Here is an 18,103-nt window from a genome sequence, read left to right as displayed (position 1 = left end):
CCACTGATTATCACAGTAAGAAATACAATATTTAGGGTTAAAAGAGGAGAAAGAATTAGAAGCTTCAAAATAGTCCATCCATAATTTGACAAACAAAAAAGGTAATAAATAGTTTATACATCTTGTGTCGACAAAGAAACAAGAAATGTCAATGTCTGTAAATGTAGCGATAAAACAATTAGCAGGGTAAATTACATTTAAAATGTTGTATTTCGTAGATCTCAAGAAAATAAAACCTTGCAGCTGGGTTATTCTTTATTAAAGTTCTGTGAAAATAGCTTATTGTTAAAGAATATATTTGTATTCCTGACACTAAAGGCTGTTCCCTTTGTAATAGCCAGCACATTAGAGATTTCAATGGTGGTCTATGTGTCCTCCTTCCCGCCAGAAGGCGCTGTTGCTTACGTTACGTTTGTTGCAGGAAGTCAACCCCACTTCGGGGGAAAGGAAATCATTCAGCATGCGAGTTTGTTTGGAACTCCATGTGACAGCGACTTCATTTAAAATAACAGAAAACCCGCTAAATTGAACGCTTTCCCGGCAGTTTTTCACAGCAGGCATGGGCAAAAAAGGCAAGAAAGAGAAGAAGGTGAAGGGAGCGGAGAAGACGGCCGCCAAAATGGAGAAAAAGGTTTCAAAGAGGTCCAAACGAGAGGAGGTAACACCACTGAACTGTTAGCCTTGTGTTCAATTCTGTTCATTTCACATCATAAAAAGTAGCTTCGCACACATGTTTGGTAATACGTTTTAAAAAAAATGTACATCGTTAACTACCAGTGCTAATAGAAATTCAACTCACACAGAAACTGGACTTATTTCGCATTCAGACGCAAAACCCTCTTAAGTGTGCAATTCAGCATTAATATCTTTATTAACACTAATACACTGCATATAATAAAAAATGCACTTTTGTCCCCTTTTATTGCACATTTTTAAACAAACTGCTTGTGCTTATTTCAATATTTGTGTTATATTATATTTTTTATTGCACATTTTTGAAATAACGTCCTTTGCTTTGACCTCTTACGATTGTATAAATATAATAATTGTATTGTGTCGTTTTATAGCATAGTTTTACTTGAACTTGTTTATATTAATATACAGGAACTGTCACCCGAAAACCCAGTTTCCCCCTGGAAGAAATACATTATTTTGATTCAGCTTCCGATAAATTAGTACCAGTAACATAACTGTCTTTTATAATGAATAGCAATAATGCTAATGTGAAATATAGCAATATTGTTAGTACCCACAACTATGGCATATTTGTGCAAGCCATTTACATCCTTCTGGTTTGTTGTTCTTACCTTCCCTCCTCTCTGTCTGCAGGAGGACTTGGAGGCGATGATCGCTGAGTTTCAGAATCTGGATGCAAAGAAGACAACAGTTGTAGAGACAACCTGTCCTCCTCCATCAGCAAGGTGATAGACTTTATCCCTTTCTATAAGTGTGAATGTATTGTCCCTGTTGGGAAAGTCGTCTTGCATATCCAGACAGCACAGAAGATGATCACATTCATGAAACACACGTGTGTCAGCAGCGCACATAAAACAACGAGCATCAGTAAGTAAAAGATAATAAGATGGACCTTTATTAATCCCTGTGGGGAAATTCAGATAGCTAACACCCTAATCATCAGCGATTAAAGCAGGGGCATTTAACTGTTTAAAGACACAAGAGATACAATGATTTCCTCTGACTCTTCATCAGAGATAAAGCCTCCATTTGTAACCATTGCCGCAAAGCCTGTTGAGAGATCACTAAACCAAGTAGTTATAGATTATATGAATGAACAATAGAATAGGGCTGTGCAATTAATCGTATTTTAATCTCGATTACGATTTTGGCTTGAAACGATTACGAAAACAACGTAATTGAAATAAACCGATTATCATTTTTATTTAAAAAATAAATAAATGTTAAAGGTGGGGTAGGTCATTTTGGAGAAACCAGCTCCAGTGCGCTAGAATTTGAAAATACACAACCGGAAAAAATCTGCCACTTCCTTACAGAGCCCCTCCTCCAACACACACGAACGCGCACATGACCAATGAGGGCACGAGATACGTTTGTGCACAGATGGAAGGCTGACAGGCAGGTAGGCCATCCAGTTATTTTAGCCGGGCCGGCTAAAATGATTGGTCGTACTTTTTACAGTACCACGGCTTCCACAGATGACATTTTTTTTATGGATTTTTTGTCAAAGCACTTAAGATATTCATTGCTATCGGGATGTTAAGAGCATTCCATGGAATATAACAAAAAGTGTATCTCGAGCCGGTTTCTCAAACTTACCTACCCCACCTTTAATATCATTTTTTTTAATCATTTTTTTTTATTGGTTTTTCAGTTGAATTATACTTAAAGTTCAGGGTAATCAACTGTTAAAAACATACTGTTCCATTTTTTTCAATAAATGGACAATCGTTTTTAATAATCGTGATATCAATTATTGACCAAAATAATCGTGATTATGATTTTTGCCATAATCGAGCAGCCCTACAATATAAATGTACAGTATTAGTTTTTATACTCTATAACAGGGGTCTCCAACACGTCGATCGCGAGCTACCGGTAGCTCGCAAGCCCTCAATAAGTAGCTCGCCAAGCAAATCCAAAATGTAAAAAATACACCAAAAATAAAGGAAATGTAATGTAAAGAATCTACCCTATGCATAAACGAAACCTCAATCATAGCGAACTCCATCTACTTACTACAGCTCTATATCTATCTAACACCCCTCCTCCCCTCACCCCCCACCCCCCACAATGAATATCGACCAATCACGTTCTTGCTTGATTTGCGGGACCAGCGTTGCAGTCGGGAAGAAAAGCAATGTGGAGTGGCAGCTCACCGCTTCATAAGGAGTTGAACCTTTCCTTCTGGCAGAATCTACACAACACATCAGCCCCATTGAACAGCCTAGTCGTGCCAGCCTATACAGCACATGAGGGTTTTACTGTGTGTGTGTTGCAACTTGCATATTTATTGCACTTGATGCACACACACGCATGGCGTAATTTCCACTGGGGACAGTCCCCCCACTTTTCGAAATCCCGTTTGTGTCCCCCCACTTTACAAATATGTTTATTTTATTTTTTTAACGCAAGCCATCATCGCCACGGAGGAGCACACAGTAGGCTTGTTTGAGACGAGCTGCGGCTCGCCTCGAAAGTAGACGAGAATAGCCGATCGCAGCCGGGGGAGAGAGAGAGAGAGAGACAGAGAGAGAGAGCACACACCTTTATCTATTTAATATAGCCTAGTTGTAACAAATAAAGTAACTCCCTAAAGTAAAGTGAACTCCCTGTTCACTCACGACTGCGTGGCCACACACAGCTCCAACACCATCGTGAAGTTTGCTGATGACACGACCGTCATCGGCCAGATCACCGACGATGACGAGACGGCGTACAGAGAGGAGGTCGAAAACCTGACATCTTGGTGCCAGGATAACAACCTCCATCTCAACGTCAGCAAAACAAAGGAGCTGATTGTGGATTACAGGAAGCAGCAGAGAGAGGGACACGCCCCCATCGCCATCAATGGGACTACGGTGGAGAGAGTCAGCAGCTTCAGGTTCCTTGGGGTCCACATCACTGAGGACCTGACATGGACTCTTCACACCACCACCATCACCAAGAAAGCTCGACAGCGGCTCTTCTTCCTCCGCAGGCTGAGGAGGTTCAAACTGGATTCCAGGATACTCTGCAACTTCTACAGGTGCACCATAGAGAGTATCCTGACCTTCTACAGGTGCACCATAGAGAGGATCCTGACCTTCTACAGGTGCACCATAGAGAGCATCCTGACCTTCTACAGGTGCACCATAGAGAGGATCCTGACCTTCTACAGGTGCACCATAGAGAGCATCCTGACCTTCTACAGGTGCAGCATAGAGAGCATCCTGACCTTCTACAGGTGCACCATAGAGAGCATCCTGACCTTCTACAGGTGCACCATAGAGAGCATCCTGACCTTCTACAGGTGCACCATAGAGAGCATCCTCACTGGCAGCATGACGGCCTGGTACGGCAGCTGCACCGACCTCAATCGTAAGGCTTTACAGAGGGTGGTGAAAACTGCACAGCACATCACCAGGACGGAGCTGCCATCCATGGAGGACCTTTACTCCCAGCGGCTCAGGAAGAAATCACTACGGATTATCAAAGACCCCCATCACCCCAGCCACAAACTGTTTTTTCTGTTGCCGTCTGGCAGACGTTACCGCAGCATCCTGGCAAAAACAAAAAGATTCGGAGACAGTTTCTTCCCGCGGGCAGTGAGACTGTTAAACAAATGAACTGCTGAAACAATTTCAAAACATTCATCTGCTACTTAGTAATATATATCTACTATCTAATATATATAATTCCAATAACTTGTATATAGACTCGTACTGCACTATTCCACATACTCACTTTATTTTAGAACTATTTTTCTTTTTGTATTACTTTTACTATCTGTATTATTATTATGTTGCATTGTTGGAGAAGCCTGTGACATAAGATTTTCAACGACATAATTACTCTGTAGCTATGTCAGTTTGACAATAAAGAACCTTGAACCTTGAACCTTGAAATCATTCCAATGTGTACTATATTGTATTTAAAAGGGGAGTGATTAGTAAAATATGCATAAATAGAAAGAAAGAATGCTAACTAGGTAACATAAGATAAGAATAAACAAATTTAAATGATTTGTTATTGGTGATCATATTCTAAAGATGTTTGGATTATTGAAAAGTATACAGCTCCCTTTCATCTGAGTGTTGAGAGCTGTATCCATCAATTCATGTTGTGCTCAAAGTGCTCCAGATTGATGCATTTCACTTCAACATTTAAAAAAACATCTTCCCGGACCCCCCTAGAGGAGGTGAGGACCCCCCTAGAGGAGGTGAGGAGGTGAGGTCCACCCCAAAATAAAGCAGTTAAAATAATTAAATTTAATACAATTTATTTTAGTAAACACTGCAAATGGGTCCCACAGACCCAAACAGCACACAAAGGTTAAAGGTCAGCATATCATAATGTTAAAATGTGCTAAATATATACACTGCAAAAAACAAGTAAAAGTAGCTCACGACTTGTTTTATTTTTTTAAAGTAGCTCTCATCCTAAAAAAGGTTGGAGACACCTGGTCTATAATAAAACAAACTACTACCAACCGCAACAAATATAAACATAAAAGTGTATATTGAGTTTTACAGACAGACCAGTTTAGTTAAGCTTAAAGGGTAGTTCCTATGCTAAAGCGCTAATGTTTCAAAGGTATAATGTTAACCAAACAAACAAAAATGGATTGGAGCACTCTGATTGACTTGCAGCTTTTTTTTGAGTAAAGTTGAAGGTTAAAAACGATATTACAAATCACCCTCAAAGAGACACAAGTTGTGCACCAAATATCAAGACAGTCAAGTAGTTGTTGAAAATGACAACATCATGGTCACATGCATAGATCATCAGTAGGGTTGATCCTCTGATAAAGGGACATGTTCCACATTGTTTCCCATTCCCTACAATAGATGTTGAGAGATTTGACGGACTAAGTGATAGTCAGGATAAGTGCTGATGCTCTGGGAACCATTTCAAAGGGGAGATCGTGACATCATGCATAATCTTAATTTCTGATGTCTTATGATTTTTTTTAAGGCTGAGCGCGTCCATCTCCGCCCATCCTGAGAAGGATGAACTCATCCTGTTTGGAGGAGAATTCTTCAATGGAAGGAAGGTAGGAGAAAAGACTTGATGTCCACCCGGCTCACACGGTCTGATTTTGGGATGACTTGGAAAACGTATTTAAAGCATGGCCTTTCTTATAGATTTTTCAATACATTTTCATACAGTGGTGTACAGGGGCTATTGTAGGAAAAACAAGGATGGATCTTGCAAGTTGAAGCAATTGGTGTCTTAGTCAAAAGAAAAGAAGATTTTATTCATGTAAATATGTCATTTTAAATGCGTATAAATCAGAAAATGTCAATTTTTTATGAATGAAATCTGGGTTTCTTCCTGAAATTACTCACCTCCCCAGGACCGTCATTTTATTTTTAAACCTACAATGGTCATAATAAGCTGTCATAATTTCCCAATCATCAACATTGTACAAACTGTTTATGAAGCTCACACTCTTTGATGCATCTGTTCTTTTATTTTCCCTTTTTGTCGATATTTTACAACTGAAACTTTGTTGAATAAATTCCTCATTTTAAAACCTTTTGTTGCCTTTTTCTGCAGACGTACCTGTACAATGATTTGTTTTTCTACAACATCAAGAAGAACAACTGGGTTAAATCAGAGATCCCCAACCCCCCTCCTCCGCGCTGCGCTCACCAGGTAATCCTACACTCTGTCCCTCTAACTGTGTGTATCCCATAGACTGTATATATAAAGGTATATCCTCAGATGAATGGTATTTTAGGTGATTCTCAGAACCAAGTTCCTTTTCCAAATAAACAAAACCATGGGACTTAAATCCAAACAACACGTTTCATAATAAGTTTAGCCATATTGAATAGACCTGGGTGGTGCAACATTTGCTCTACAGCAGGGGTGTCCTTTTTTCACCGAGGGCCACATACAGAAAAGCATACGAAGGGCTGGGCCGCTCACTAGAGGTATATCGCCTCATAAGTTCAGTTATAAGTTAGCAAAATCAATCAAATGTAGGTCAATTATGGTTGATACTTGAATATGCTTTAAGAAAAACATCACAGCTCTCAAAAGGGGTTTCAATCATTTTGTTAGCAACTCATTCTTTAAAACGGGAGCCTCAGATTGCTTATCATAAGGGCAAATAGGAAGGGTTTATTTCAAGCGTGTTATGAAAATAAGTTATTGGGCTTTTTCTTATCAACTTAGATTTGATAGAAAACGTTTTCAACTTGAATTGACTGAATTTGTTTGAAGAGTGGGCTTCTTAACACATGAATACTGTGCAATATATTTGAACATGTATATTTAAGAAGTACAATACAATACAATACAATACAATACAATACAAGACAAGACAAGCACAAGTTTCATTTTTGGGCCATACTCCATTATACTTTTTTAATTTGCTGAGGGCCGATTCACAATGGGGAAGCTTCATACTGCCTGTGCTGCAGCCCCCCGGCCATAGTTTGGACACCCCTGCTCTACAAGAACCTCATGTTGCTTGTAGGTCCCTGGTCAACTGTGATCCTTCATCTAAACACAAGGGGGCACACTGCTGCAGCACTGAGGAGCAGAAACTTTATAAGCATATCATCATGGCTGCTAGAAAACCAATCAAATCTAAGGACACTAAACCTCCTTCATCCCCTTCTCTCTCGCCTCCTTTTCTTCTCCCCTCTGTCTCCCCCCCTCAGGCGGTGGTCGTTCCCCAGGGCGGGGGACAGCTCTGGGTGTTCGGGGGAGAGTTTGCCTCTCCCAACGGGGAACAGTTCTACCACTACAAGGACCTCTGGGTGCTGCACCTGGCTACACACACTTGGGAGAACATCAAGTATGTGTGGATGGAGGCTCATAAAAACAAATGTGATTATAAATGAAGGGCATCATAAATGGCAGTAATGATGTTTGAACACAGAGATCTGATGGTAGCTATAAATACTATTTTATATCCAATGAAGTTATGAGGACACCTTCATTAGTTCATTATATCCTGTAATGTCCAATCAGTGGATAAGTTGATTGCCTAGGTAATACAAAATGACAGCTCCATAAAACGAGTTCCAGAGGTGCACGGTGTCGTTGATATTTACTTTGAATATATAATGATCCTTTTTACAGACACGAGTGACCAGAAATGATTTTGTGTCTCTCCAGGGCGCCCGGGGGTCCATCAGGGCGCAGCGGCCACAGGATGGTGCTCAGCAAGAAGCAGCTGCTGGTGTTCGGAGGTTTCCATGAGAGCAACAGGTAGGCAGCAGTTACTGAATGATAAACAAGGATACATGCTGTAATGGAGGGGATGGTACACGGGTAACACTGTTGTTTAGATCATTACTTCCACGTCTGTAATGATTCTTGGGAGACTGTTCCAAATACGGTTCATTTCAATGTTTTATTGGAGCATTTTGAAGCTGCAGAGCTAATACAGTTGGATACCTAATCATTGGGTTAGCTTATTGGACAACTGCATGTGTGTGTTTGATCATAGTCAATCAAACTTTATTTATACAGCACCTAAATACAGCTGCTAACATTCAACATTTTAGCAATTCCAAAGTAATGCATACAAAAATTAATATACATTATAAGAAAAACTCAAGAAAACATTTTATTTAAAAATTAAATAAACCTGATTTTATTTAGAAAAAATTAAATAAAACAGATAAAATATAATTAGATATATAAAAAGTGTCTATGAACCATTCTTACTTAAAGGTCTTGTTTTTAGTTCAAAAATGTCATTCAGTTTCAGCCCTCTCCTCTCCCCACCTGCAGGGATTTCATCTACTACAACGACGTCTACTCCTTCTCCCTGGACACCTTCTCCTGGTCCCGCCTCTCTCCATCAGGCACCGCCCCCTTACCTCGCTCCGCCTGTCTCATGACCTCCACGCCCGATGGCATGGGCGTCATCGTCTACGGGGGATATTCTAAAGTGGTGAGTGTGTTTGCTCCCCACATATTCATAACACGTCATATTTTGTGATGTTTTCGACCTAATGCATGTGTTTGTTTCATCTAGAGAGTGAAGAAGGACGTAGAGAAGGGGACCATCCACTCTGACATGTTCCTTCTCAAGAGAGAGGGGAAAGACGGCCAAGGTACAAAACATTTGAATTATTAACTGTTAGCCCTTTTTCAGGAAAATATGTATTTGTTTCCCTTTCACAAAAGTGTACCAACAAAGTCAAAAATGTCTTCTTCTGCTTCTTCTTCTTTCTTTCTTCTTCTGTTTCTCTATCTTCCAGAGAAGTGGTTGTGGTCCAGGCTGAGCCCTTCCGGGAGCAAGCCCCCTCCTCGCTCTGGTTTCTCTTCGGCGATGGGCCCTGCAGGGCGGGCGCTGCTGTTTGGTGGTGTGTGTGACGAGGAAGAGGAGGAGACACTAGAGGGCGACTTCTACAACGACCTGTACCTGTACGACACAGTGAAGAACCGCTGGTTCCCCGGCGTGCTGCGGGTGAGCTGCAGGGCCGTGAAGCTTCTGAGACAAAGAGACTTTCTGTTCATTATTATTATTATTAATATTACATGTGACTTAGCTGGAGATTGTACCACTGAACCTCGGATTGCTAGAACCCATTCATGCGTCTGTTGCCTTTTTTGGTCGAGTTTGTTTCGATGAGAGAATGAGTTTTTGCTTCAGATTCTGAGTCATTTACAGAATTTGAAATGAGCCCATATTGAAATGTATTTGTGGTAGTGGAGGCAGCAGGAGACACTTCTAACTATTCAGGCTTTTATCTAGACCCTAATAACATTTTGTATACGTTTGAGTATAAATATCAAACTGAGATTTACTTCACTTAGTCATGTTGTTTTCTCATAATCTTGTTTTTTAAGAGCATTTTCAGATTACTTTTAAGAATTTTATCTTCACACTGATTAGAAATGAAGTTTGTTATTTTAAAACAAATGCTATTTGGTATGCTGTGCTGTCAAAACTTCTTAAAAATCTTATTTTTGTTGGATGTAATGAAATTAAAGGTATTTCAGTACTCTACAACGTCACTGCTGGGCTTGGCTAAAGGAGCCCTATTAGGCTTGCTTTGGGGTTTCCCTTTTCATGTAGTGTGTTCTATACTACCGCTGCCCGAAACGACATCATTGGACTCCTTTGTTTACTTACATAGTGGCATAATGTAACACGCACACTTGCACTCCAACAAATTGTACACGATAGGCTAAGGGGAGGGACATCTTTTACAATTTGATCTACCGTAGGATAAAATGTCCCATGTTACAAAGTGAACATACAATTGGCTGGCCAACACATTGACTTCCTGAATGCTGTTACTTTGCAGCACGAGTAGACGCTGGCTAAAACGTTTTTTAGCTGGAAGCTGCCGGAAGACTACAGGGTATGGATGTTTCGATATTTGTGATTATTAATTGTTTCGGTTTTCTCTGTCCAGGGAAACAAGTCAGAGAAAAAGAAACGAAGAAGGGGGAAGAAGGGTGGAGCTGAGGGGGAAGGAGCAGAGAAGAAGGGAGAGGAGGGGGAGGAGGAGGAAGAGGGGGCATCTCAAGGACCTACTGAGGTCATCAAGGAGATTATCGCGGAGGACGGTACAGTGATGACCATCAAGGAATTGATCCCCGGAGCTCAGCAGGAGGAGGAGGAGGAAGAGGAGGAAGGAGAAGAGGACGACGAAGATGGTAAGATTACATACACGTATTTAAGTTATGAAAGAAATAGCAAAAATAAAGGTATTTTGTAAAATCATGTATTCATTTCTTCCTGTTCAGCCTGGGCCCCCCTGGTGGAGCCCTGCGCACGGTCCAGCTCCATGGCAACGGTGCGCCAGGGCAAGATGTTCCTGTTTGGAGGGATGTTTGAGGTCGGTGACCGCCAGTTCACCCTGAACGACTTCTACTCTCTGGACCTCAACAAGATGGACCAGTGGGAGGTTCTGGTGGAGATGGACCCAAGTGAGTGAGAAAGCCTTCTCAAGGATGCTGAAGCAAAGTAACAATATCTCCAGAATGGTTAACAAAGAAAGACAAACATTTGTATGAAATGTATTCAGTGCCAGCTCAACAGATAGCTGCAAAGGAGCAGATGTGTCTTGTTTCATTGCTGTGTGACGCAGCAGGGAAGTATGTGAGATTTCATTTGGATTTATGATTTTGTTTTCTCCACAGAGACACAGGAGTGGCTGGATGAGTCTGAGTCAGAGGAAGATGAAGAGGAGGAGGAGGAGGAGGAGGGGGTGGCGGCGGCGGCGAAAGGAGCAGAAGGGGAGGAGGAGTCTGAAGAGGAAAGCGAGGATGAGGAAGGCAAGTGATTATTCTGCCGCTTCACTGTCTATTGCTTATCTTTCTTTTACAATTTACCTTCAAAAGCAGTTTATATTAAGCAACAAATACAGTGTGTATTTCAGGAAAGGCTTGGCATTAAACAGATTATGATATACCAACATTCCAAACACATGTTAAAACATCTCAAATTAGAAATCTGATTTGGGGTTTACAGGTTATTAGCCACCTAGCTTAGCAGCTGGTGGCATGGCTAAACTGATTGTGGATGCTTTGTGCTCTATTAAGATTTGTTGGGGTTTTCCCTTTCCTGTAGTGTGTTCTATTGGTTTGTGTGCATGTACATAGTCTGCACAAAGGCTGAAATCCCTACATTTCCTCCAGAGGGAGTTTCTCCCCCACACCCCCCCCCCCCCCCCCCCCCCCTGCCTAAGACACCTTCATTGGACTCCTTTGTTTACTTCCATAATAGTTAACTATGTCAAACTTGTGCTTCTATAGGCTAGTGCACCAACACATTGTACGTGATAGGCTAAGGGGCGGGACATCTCTAATTGGTTGACATATCCCAACAGAGCAGACTGGTCTCTGGTTTCAGACAGAGGGTGAAAAGAGGTGCTGCAGCACAGGCAGTATGAGAAAATATCTTTTTGAACATTAAAGCATGGAGACAGTCGAGGCTCAAACTACAAATATTAACCTGAAATGAGCAGAATATGTCCTCTTTCACATTCAAAAGATATTGCTGATAAATAACCATCAGTTTTATTGCTTGAATTCCACATCTTTCTGCATCTCTATCCAATATTTGGTGAAAAATGTGTAAAAACCTTAATAGTTTATCTTTCTCAGAATTGACTAAGCTTCTCCCCTGCCAAAGAAAAGACAGGTCTGTTTAAATTATATGTTGAGAAAAAATATATTTTTGTCTATCCAGAATTCCCCAATGCTAACCCTAGCCACTACTGGTCGCTTGAATATATCAAATATGCTCGTTTTGACATTTTGAGCAACTGGGCTCCTTTTTAGGAGGTGATTTTTAGCAACAGTTTAAACCTCTCTCCCTCTGTGTGTAACTTTCCAGATGAAGAGGAGCACCCCGCAGTGCAGGAGGCAGAGACTCTGGCGGATTACCAGAGTCGCACAGAGCAGTACTGGACAGGACTGTCCCGTGCCAACCTGGGCCCCGACGCCAAGGACAAAAAGGTGGCCAAGATCGCCCTCGCCATGGCTAAAGTCTTCTTTGAGGACCAATAGTGTGTGTGTGTTGTGTGTGTGTGTGTGTGTGTTGTGTGTGTGTGTGTGTGTGTGTGTGTGTGTGTGTGTGTGTGTGTGTGTGTGTGTGTGTGTGTGTGTGTGTGTGTGTGTGTGTGTGTGTGTGTGTGTGTGTGTGTGTGTGTGTGTGTGTGTGTGTGTGTGTGTGTGTGTGTGTGTGTGTGTGTGTGTGTGTGTGTGTGTGTGTGTGTGTGTGTGTGTGTGTGTGTGTGTGTGTGTGTGTGTGTGTGTGTGTGTGTGTGTGTGTGTGTGTGTGTGAAGAAAGACCAGCACAAATAAACAGGGACTGATTAATCCCAGATTGTGTTTGTTGGCATATGCACATGTGTCCTCGGTATGTTCCAAGGGCCGTGTGTGTGGTCGTATGTAATAAACATTTTATAAAACATCTCATTTAAAAACTGTACTGTAATGCAGATTGAATTATATTTCATTTGAAAACACAAACTTGTTTTCTCCCACTGATCTACTACTATCACTATATTCCATTTGTGAATATAACAATACCTTTAGCTGGTAGATAATGGATTGTTGAGCACAACAGTTTTCATTCATTTTCAATAAGTAACCTCAACGATAACATTGTTTATCCATAATGCTGTAGTGAAGCAAAGGGAAGAAGACATCTTAGTGCAGGCGAGCATTACATTCAATCACAGTGGTGTGGGTTTTGTGAGAACTGACAAGTTGTAGAAGTTATAAATCTCTTTGACATGGTTCTTTGTTAACACATATTCTAAAATCTGTCCATTTCTGTAGCTTTTCTCTGTTTTACTGTTTACAATTCCAGTTAGTGATGTCACAGAGCAGTCACACAATTTCAACTTGTCTGAACTTAAACTGGCTTAACACACAGACCACAGTGTAAATTCACCTTTAACATATTATCATTATGTTAAGTTATATTGTGAATGAGCTGGCAAACGGCTTCCTATTCACACACCTGTTTCTGGGCCCTTGCCAAACAATATTTACTCTCCTTTTAGCTGTGCTTGTTTACAAGCTACTTGCTAACTGTGGCTGCTCTTTGGTGGGGGACATCTCTTGTACAGTGGGTTGATCAGAGATGTTTACCTTAATAAAAAGGCTATTTACTGTCGTTGGAAACAAGGATGACAAGATCGATGAGAATAAACCAAAACATTAAAGTTGCGGGTCATTAAGCCATGTGCTGAAAGACGCACACTGAATGTTCCGTAGAGCTGAGTGAAACTCTGAAAAACAATTCTCTTCCTTTTCACATAGTAATTTGATCATTGTTAGTATGATAATATTGATTAATGCAGCCTAAATATATTTGTTCTGATGCTTAATCAGACGTGCAGTTCTTATTACCGTCATTCTAAGCTGTCAGCAGCAGTGTAAGCGTGTATTGGATGTAAAGCAGTGTTCTCGCTCAACACATTTTGATGATTATGCAGGATACTCTGAGAACATCATTCACAACATTTACAATTGATTGAAAAGTTTATTAACAGCTTGTATATTGGGTACAGTACAGTACAGCTCAAAACATACAATTGTTAAGGGGATGCAGACCAGAGAAAGACTTTTGTCTTGTTTACATCAGGGTCCCCCATTTCCAATTCATCATATCATTTACAGTAAGACATATAAGACATATTTGACATACAGATGGCTTATTTACAATTTACATACAGGTGGTTTTTTACATACAGATGGCTTATTTACAATTTTCATTTTAGATTTCGTTCTAATACATCCTAACCGGACATTTAAGACATACCAAGTCTACAGATATACAGTTAGTAACAGAGTCTAAAATGCGAGTATATACATAGATGGGGGGGGGAAGCTGTCCATTGTACGACAGGTTGAGATTTGTACCATTACCGGGGCCAGTTTTGCAATGCTCTCCCCCGAAGGTGCTCTTTAAGAGAGGTTTTGAAGGTAAGTAGGAAGAGCGTTCCACCTTGATGTGGCATAATTGTGAAACGTGTATTCCCCCTTTTTTGTGCCAAATCTGGGTTTTACATGATTTGTGGAGCTCCCTCTGGTGTTATGATCATGGTATTCCTTGACCTTTGGGAAGAATTTTGACATGTACATGGGTACCATAGAGGTGTAGTGGATCTTGTAGACCAGGCCCATTGCAAGTAGCTGTACTCTGTCGTCTACTCTAAGCCATCCTAGGTTGTCAAAGTGGGCAGAGGTGAGGTGGGTTCTAGATGGAAGGTCAAGCAGTAGTCTGACCAGTTTATTTTGCGATGTTTGAAGTTTTATTTTTAGCGCCTTGGAGGTGCTATGGTACCATGACGTGCAAGCATAGTCATAGTACCCTTGAATGAGTGCTCCTGCCAGAGTTTTCAGGGTGTTTTTGTTTACCAGAGAGGAGATCCGGTATAGGAATCTAGTTCTTTGATTGACTTTTTTTATTACATTGGATGCCATCTTGTCACAGGAGAGGTTTGCCTCAAGAATAGATCCTAGGTATTTAATTTCCTTCTTACTAGTGACTATAATGTCACCCACTGCAACTGAGAAGTCGTCGGATTTGCTGAGATTATGATCTAAAATAAAGTGTTGAATCACCGCTGGGCCTTTATTTAATACTGTCAAGAAAAAATAAATACATTTATGATACAACCACTCTTTCTCTGCAAATGTTATTTTTAAGATCTGGCTTTTCAACAACAAAAATCCCAAAGATACATGTTTATTTCTCCGTAGGCTTTACCCCCATCTTGTGGACATGTTTGACACTGCAGTCAGTCACAGGTGGAAATAAATAGTATCAGTTTAAATTGCTTTACAAACTTCCAAATATGCTGGGGATATGCAAGCAAAAGCATCGTGCCTTACGTATGTTTACTGAACAAATGAACATACGTGGGGTTATTTTTGTTTTCTACTTTAAGTCTCGTGAATTAGCTCCACCTGAGACTAAACCGTTTCCTTGGTGCATAAAGTAGGGAAAAGTACATGGTCTGGTATTTATTTAGTTTGCTCTTGTTTAACTTTCCCACGTGGCTACTGGTCATCCTTTTCACCATTCCAGCTAAGTTTATCTTGTAGGCCCTTATTTTCTTCCTAGGTAACTGATTCACAGATGTGATGGTTTGTGTGCCCCCTGCAGATTGCTGGCAGCAACACAGCTCCTTTGTTTGAGTTGAACTCCTCGACAACAGGCAGCGGAGAGAATAGGAAGAGAGGAAGGTGAGCTGAACAGAGGCCAGTATTCAGGAATCATCATAGGATGTGAGAGGTGGGAGGAAGAAGAGGTAGAGAGAGTGGATGAGAAAGATGGGATGCTAAGACAATGGTGGAAGGGAAGAAAAGGGAGAGGAGGAGCGAGGGGTTAGGGAAGGAGGAGACGAGTGCACGACATGACTGGGAAGACATCAGTCACCGTGCGAGCACCAGCCTTTCCCTCTGACCTATTTTATCCTCCATCAGCATGTTGAACGAGGGATGAGAAGAGGCTGATGAATAATAGAGGAGAGGGAGAGATGGATGAGAATGAGGCTGCTTTCCCCTCTTCACAGCCCCTCCCCCTCCCTTCTTCCGTTTTTTTCCTGCAACCCCCTTTTTTTATTTTAACTCTGGGACAAAAAAAGATTTTATAAATAACTAAAGAGTGGAGATTGTTTTGGGTGCACTGCGTGGGGGTACGTAGCGTGTAATCGTCAGAGACACGTCAGTCGTGTGTGCGAGAGAGAAACAGGTATGTTTCATATATAGGAACAGGGGTGTTTCTAGCTTTTTCTGAACTTAGTGTTCCTTCTTTTGCAAAAATAAATGATCACACTAAGTCATATTAAAGTATATAAGAAGGTGTAAAGGTGCCCACAACTACAACCCCTAATTTCCTTAAGTATTAGTTACACGAATAACATTTAATCAGTAACCTAATCTGTGTATCACAATATAAACGTGACGTCACCTTATTACTTGGTGTCACTTTTGGATAACCTCCATATTAAAGGGTCCTTTTATGCTTTGGGGGGTTTTCCCTTTCCTTTTTGTGTTATATAGGTTACATGTAAGTGTTCTGCAAAAGCTAAAAACCCAGAGTTCCCTCCAGACGGAGTTTCTCTCCCACACACTCCCCCCGAACTGCCTGAAACGCCTTCATTGGACTCCTTTGTTTACTTTTGCGAAATAGTGACATCACTTCGTAGCACTCCGCTTCTATTGGCTAGCGCTCCAACACATTGTACGTGAGGCTAAGGGGCGGGACATCTCTAAGCGGTTGACCAATCACAACAGAGCCTGCCAGCTAACCAATCAGAGCATTTAATTAAATTAAAAATGAATACAAAATAAAGAATGACAGTAGCCTAAATGAAAACCAAAAATAAAGAATCAGGAAGGAGGTCTACCGATAATATATCAATCTTTATTTTAATATATATAATCCTGCTAGATATTCTGATGATTCTGATTCCAAACAATGCTTCCCTCTTTCAACAAGGTTTTTATTTGAGTTATTCTTCTAACTTCATTAAATAATAATGCAAACAAGGTACCAGAAAACAAAAATGAGTTGAAGCGGTCGGCTGGAAAGCATATCTTACATTCTGCTTCATTCAAAGACAGACAAAGTGAACCAAAACGTAATCATTTTAGAGATAATAATACATAACCACACTGAAACAGCAGACAGTCTAATCTGATATACTTCACTACATACAATATATATGACACACCTAACTTGTGTGAGAGTTAAATGTTGAATTGGGACCTATATATCCCTTCATGCACAATTTTCACATATTTTATTTATTTGACCCAGTGACCTTTATCCATGCGTTTGTCAGTGTTTTCTTATTCCCTCACTTCTGTTTCTTGTGGATGACGTCATGGGTTTTTGTGCTCAGACACTTGTGTTACTAACTTCTCTAAATCCTAATCCCTGTGTTGTGGTCATGAAATCTCTCTAACCGCCCTCTCAATCACCTGCTCACCTTTTCCCTCCCCCCCGCACTTCCTCTTCCCTTCTTCCCCGCTTTCTCTCTCCCTACTACCAGTGTGTTTAGAGGCCTAAACCTTAATCCGTAGCCTCAGTGATTTTATTACTCTAATCTGGGCTGGAATTGGCTTAACTTCTCTCAGACAGTGGCAGACAGAAGGTCAAGGACAACAACGGCAACAAGACAGCTGCAGGGAGGAGCTGAACAGGAACAGGAAGGCGTGGGAGGAAGTGGTACAGAGGAAGAGAGTTTATGGTCCGAGGAGGAAGGATGAGAGGACAGAGGTAGGAGGGGATAGATACAAAGAATAGACTTTAGGGAGTTTATCTTAAATACATTTAGTATCATCTGGTGTTTACTACGGTGGCCAACCGGTGCAAACGCCTTACAACCCAAAACACATCCATTAGGAGAAACGCGCTGCACTTTCAAATACAATGGAAATATACAAACACAAATGTGTCAAAACACATGCAAATGCAGAAACATCTTCACAAAGTTGACAACATGAGCAGCTTTTAGAAAACATTTACCAGCTTGACAAATTATGCTCAGGGTTTACTTAAAGGTGGGGTAGGTCATTTTGGAGAAACCAGCTCGTGTGCGCTAGAATTTGAAAATACACAGCCGGAAACAAATCTGCCACTTCCTTACAGAGCCCCTCCTCCAACACACACGAACGCGCACATGACCAATGAGGGCACGAGATAAGTCTGTGCACAGATGGAAGGCTGACAGGCAGGTAGGCCATCCAGTTATTTTAGCCGGGCCGGCTAAAATGATTGGTCGTACTTTTTACAGTATTACGGCTGTATTTATTGTCAAAGCACTTAAGATATTCATTGCTATCGGGATGTTAAGAGCATTCCATGGAATATAACAAAAAGTGTATCTCGAGCCGGTTTCTCAAATTTACCTACCCCACCTTTAAAGCAATGCATAAACAAACGCTTCAAATACAAAATGCTGCTAGGAGCTCA

At 41.0% G+C, this 18,103-nt stretch overlaps 1 protein-coding gene across 1 annotated transcript; it reads left to right on the top strand.

The window, feature by feature from the left end:
• The first annotated feature begins 429 nt into the window (after positions 1-429).
• Positions 430-12,577, top strand: klhdc4 (kelch domain containing 4). The gene is made up of 14 exons (XM_034141983.1): positions 430-658; positions 1,330-1,421; positions 5,653-5,731; positions 6,238-6,336; positions 7,353-7,489; positions 7,813-7,905; positions 8,434-8,596; positions 8,681-8,759; positions 8,907-9,115; positions 10,071-10,314; positions 10,405-10,587; positions 10,801-10,935; positions 11,999-12,203; positions 12,499-12,577. Exons 1-13 carry the CDS (start codon positions 560-562, stop codon positions 12,169-12,171), a joined length of 1,785 nt encoding a protein of 594 aa, XP_033997874.1. The 5' UTR covers positions 430-559; the 3' UTR covers positions 12,172-12,203; positions 12,499-12,577.
• The last annotated feature ends 5,526 nt before the right edge of the window (positions 12,578-18,103 follow it).

Source organism: Trematomus bernacchii, unplaced genomic scaffold (genome assembly GCF_902827165.1).
Source record: "Trematomus bernacchii unplaced genomic scaffold, fTreBer1.1, whole genome shotgun sequence".
Classification (NCBI taxonomy): Eukaryota; Metazoa; Chordata; class Actinopteri; order Perciformes; family Nototheniidae; genus Trematomus; species Trematomus bernacchii.
Note: the sequence above shows the minus strand (reverse complement) of the source record. Positions and strands in the feature narration are given on the sequence as shown.

Coding starts and splice junctions, on each gene's coding strand:
- klhdc4 (XM_034141983.1), top strand. CDS start 560: ATGGGCAAAAAAGGCAAGAAAGAGAAGAAGGTGAAGGGAGCGGAGAAG. Junction 8,597..8,680: donor ACGGGGGATATTCTAAAGTG/GTGAGTGTGTTT, acceptor TGTTTCATCTAG/AGAGTGAAGAAGGACGTAGA. Junction 8,760..8,906: donor AGAGGGGAAAGACGGCCAAG/GTACAAAACATT, acceptor TCTATCTTCCAG/AGAAGTGGTTGTGGTCCAGG.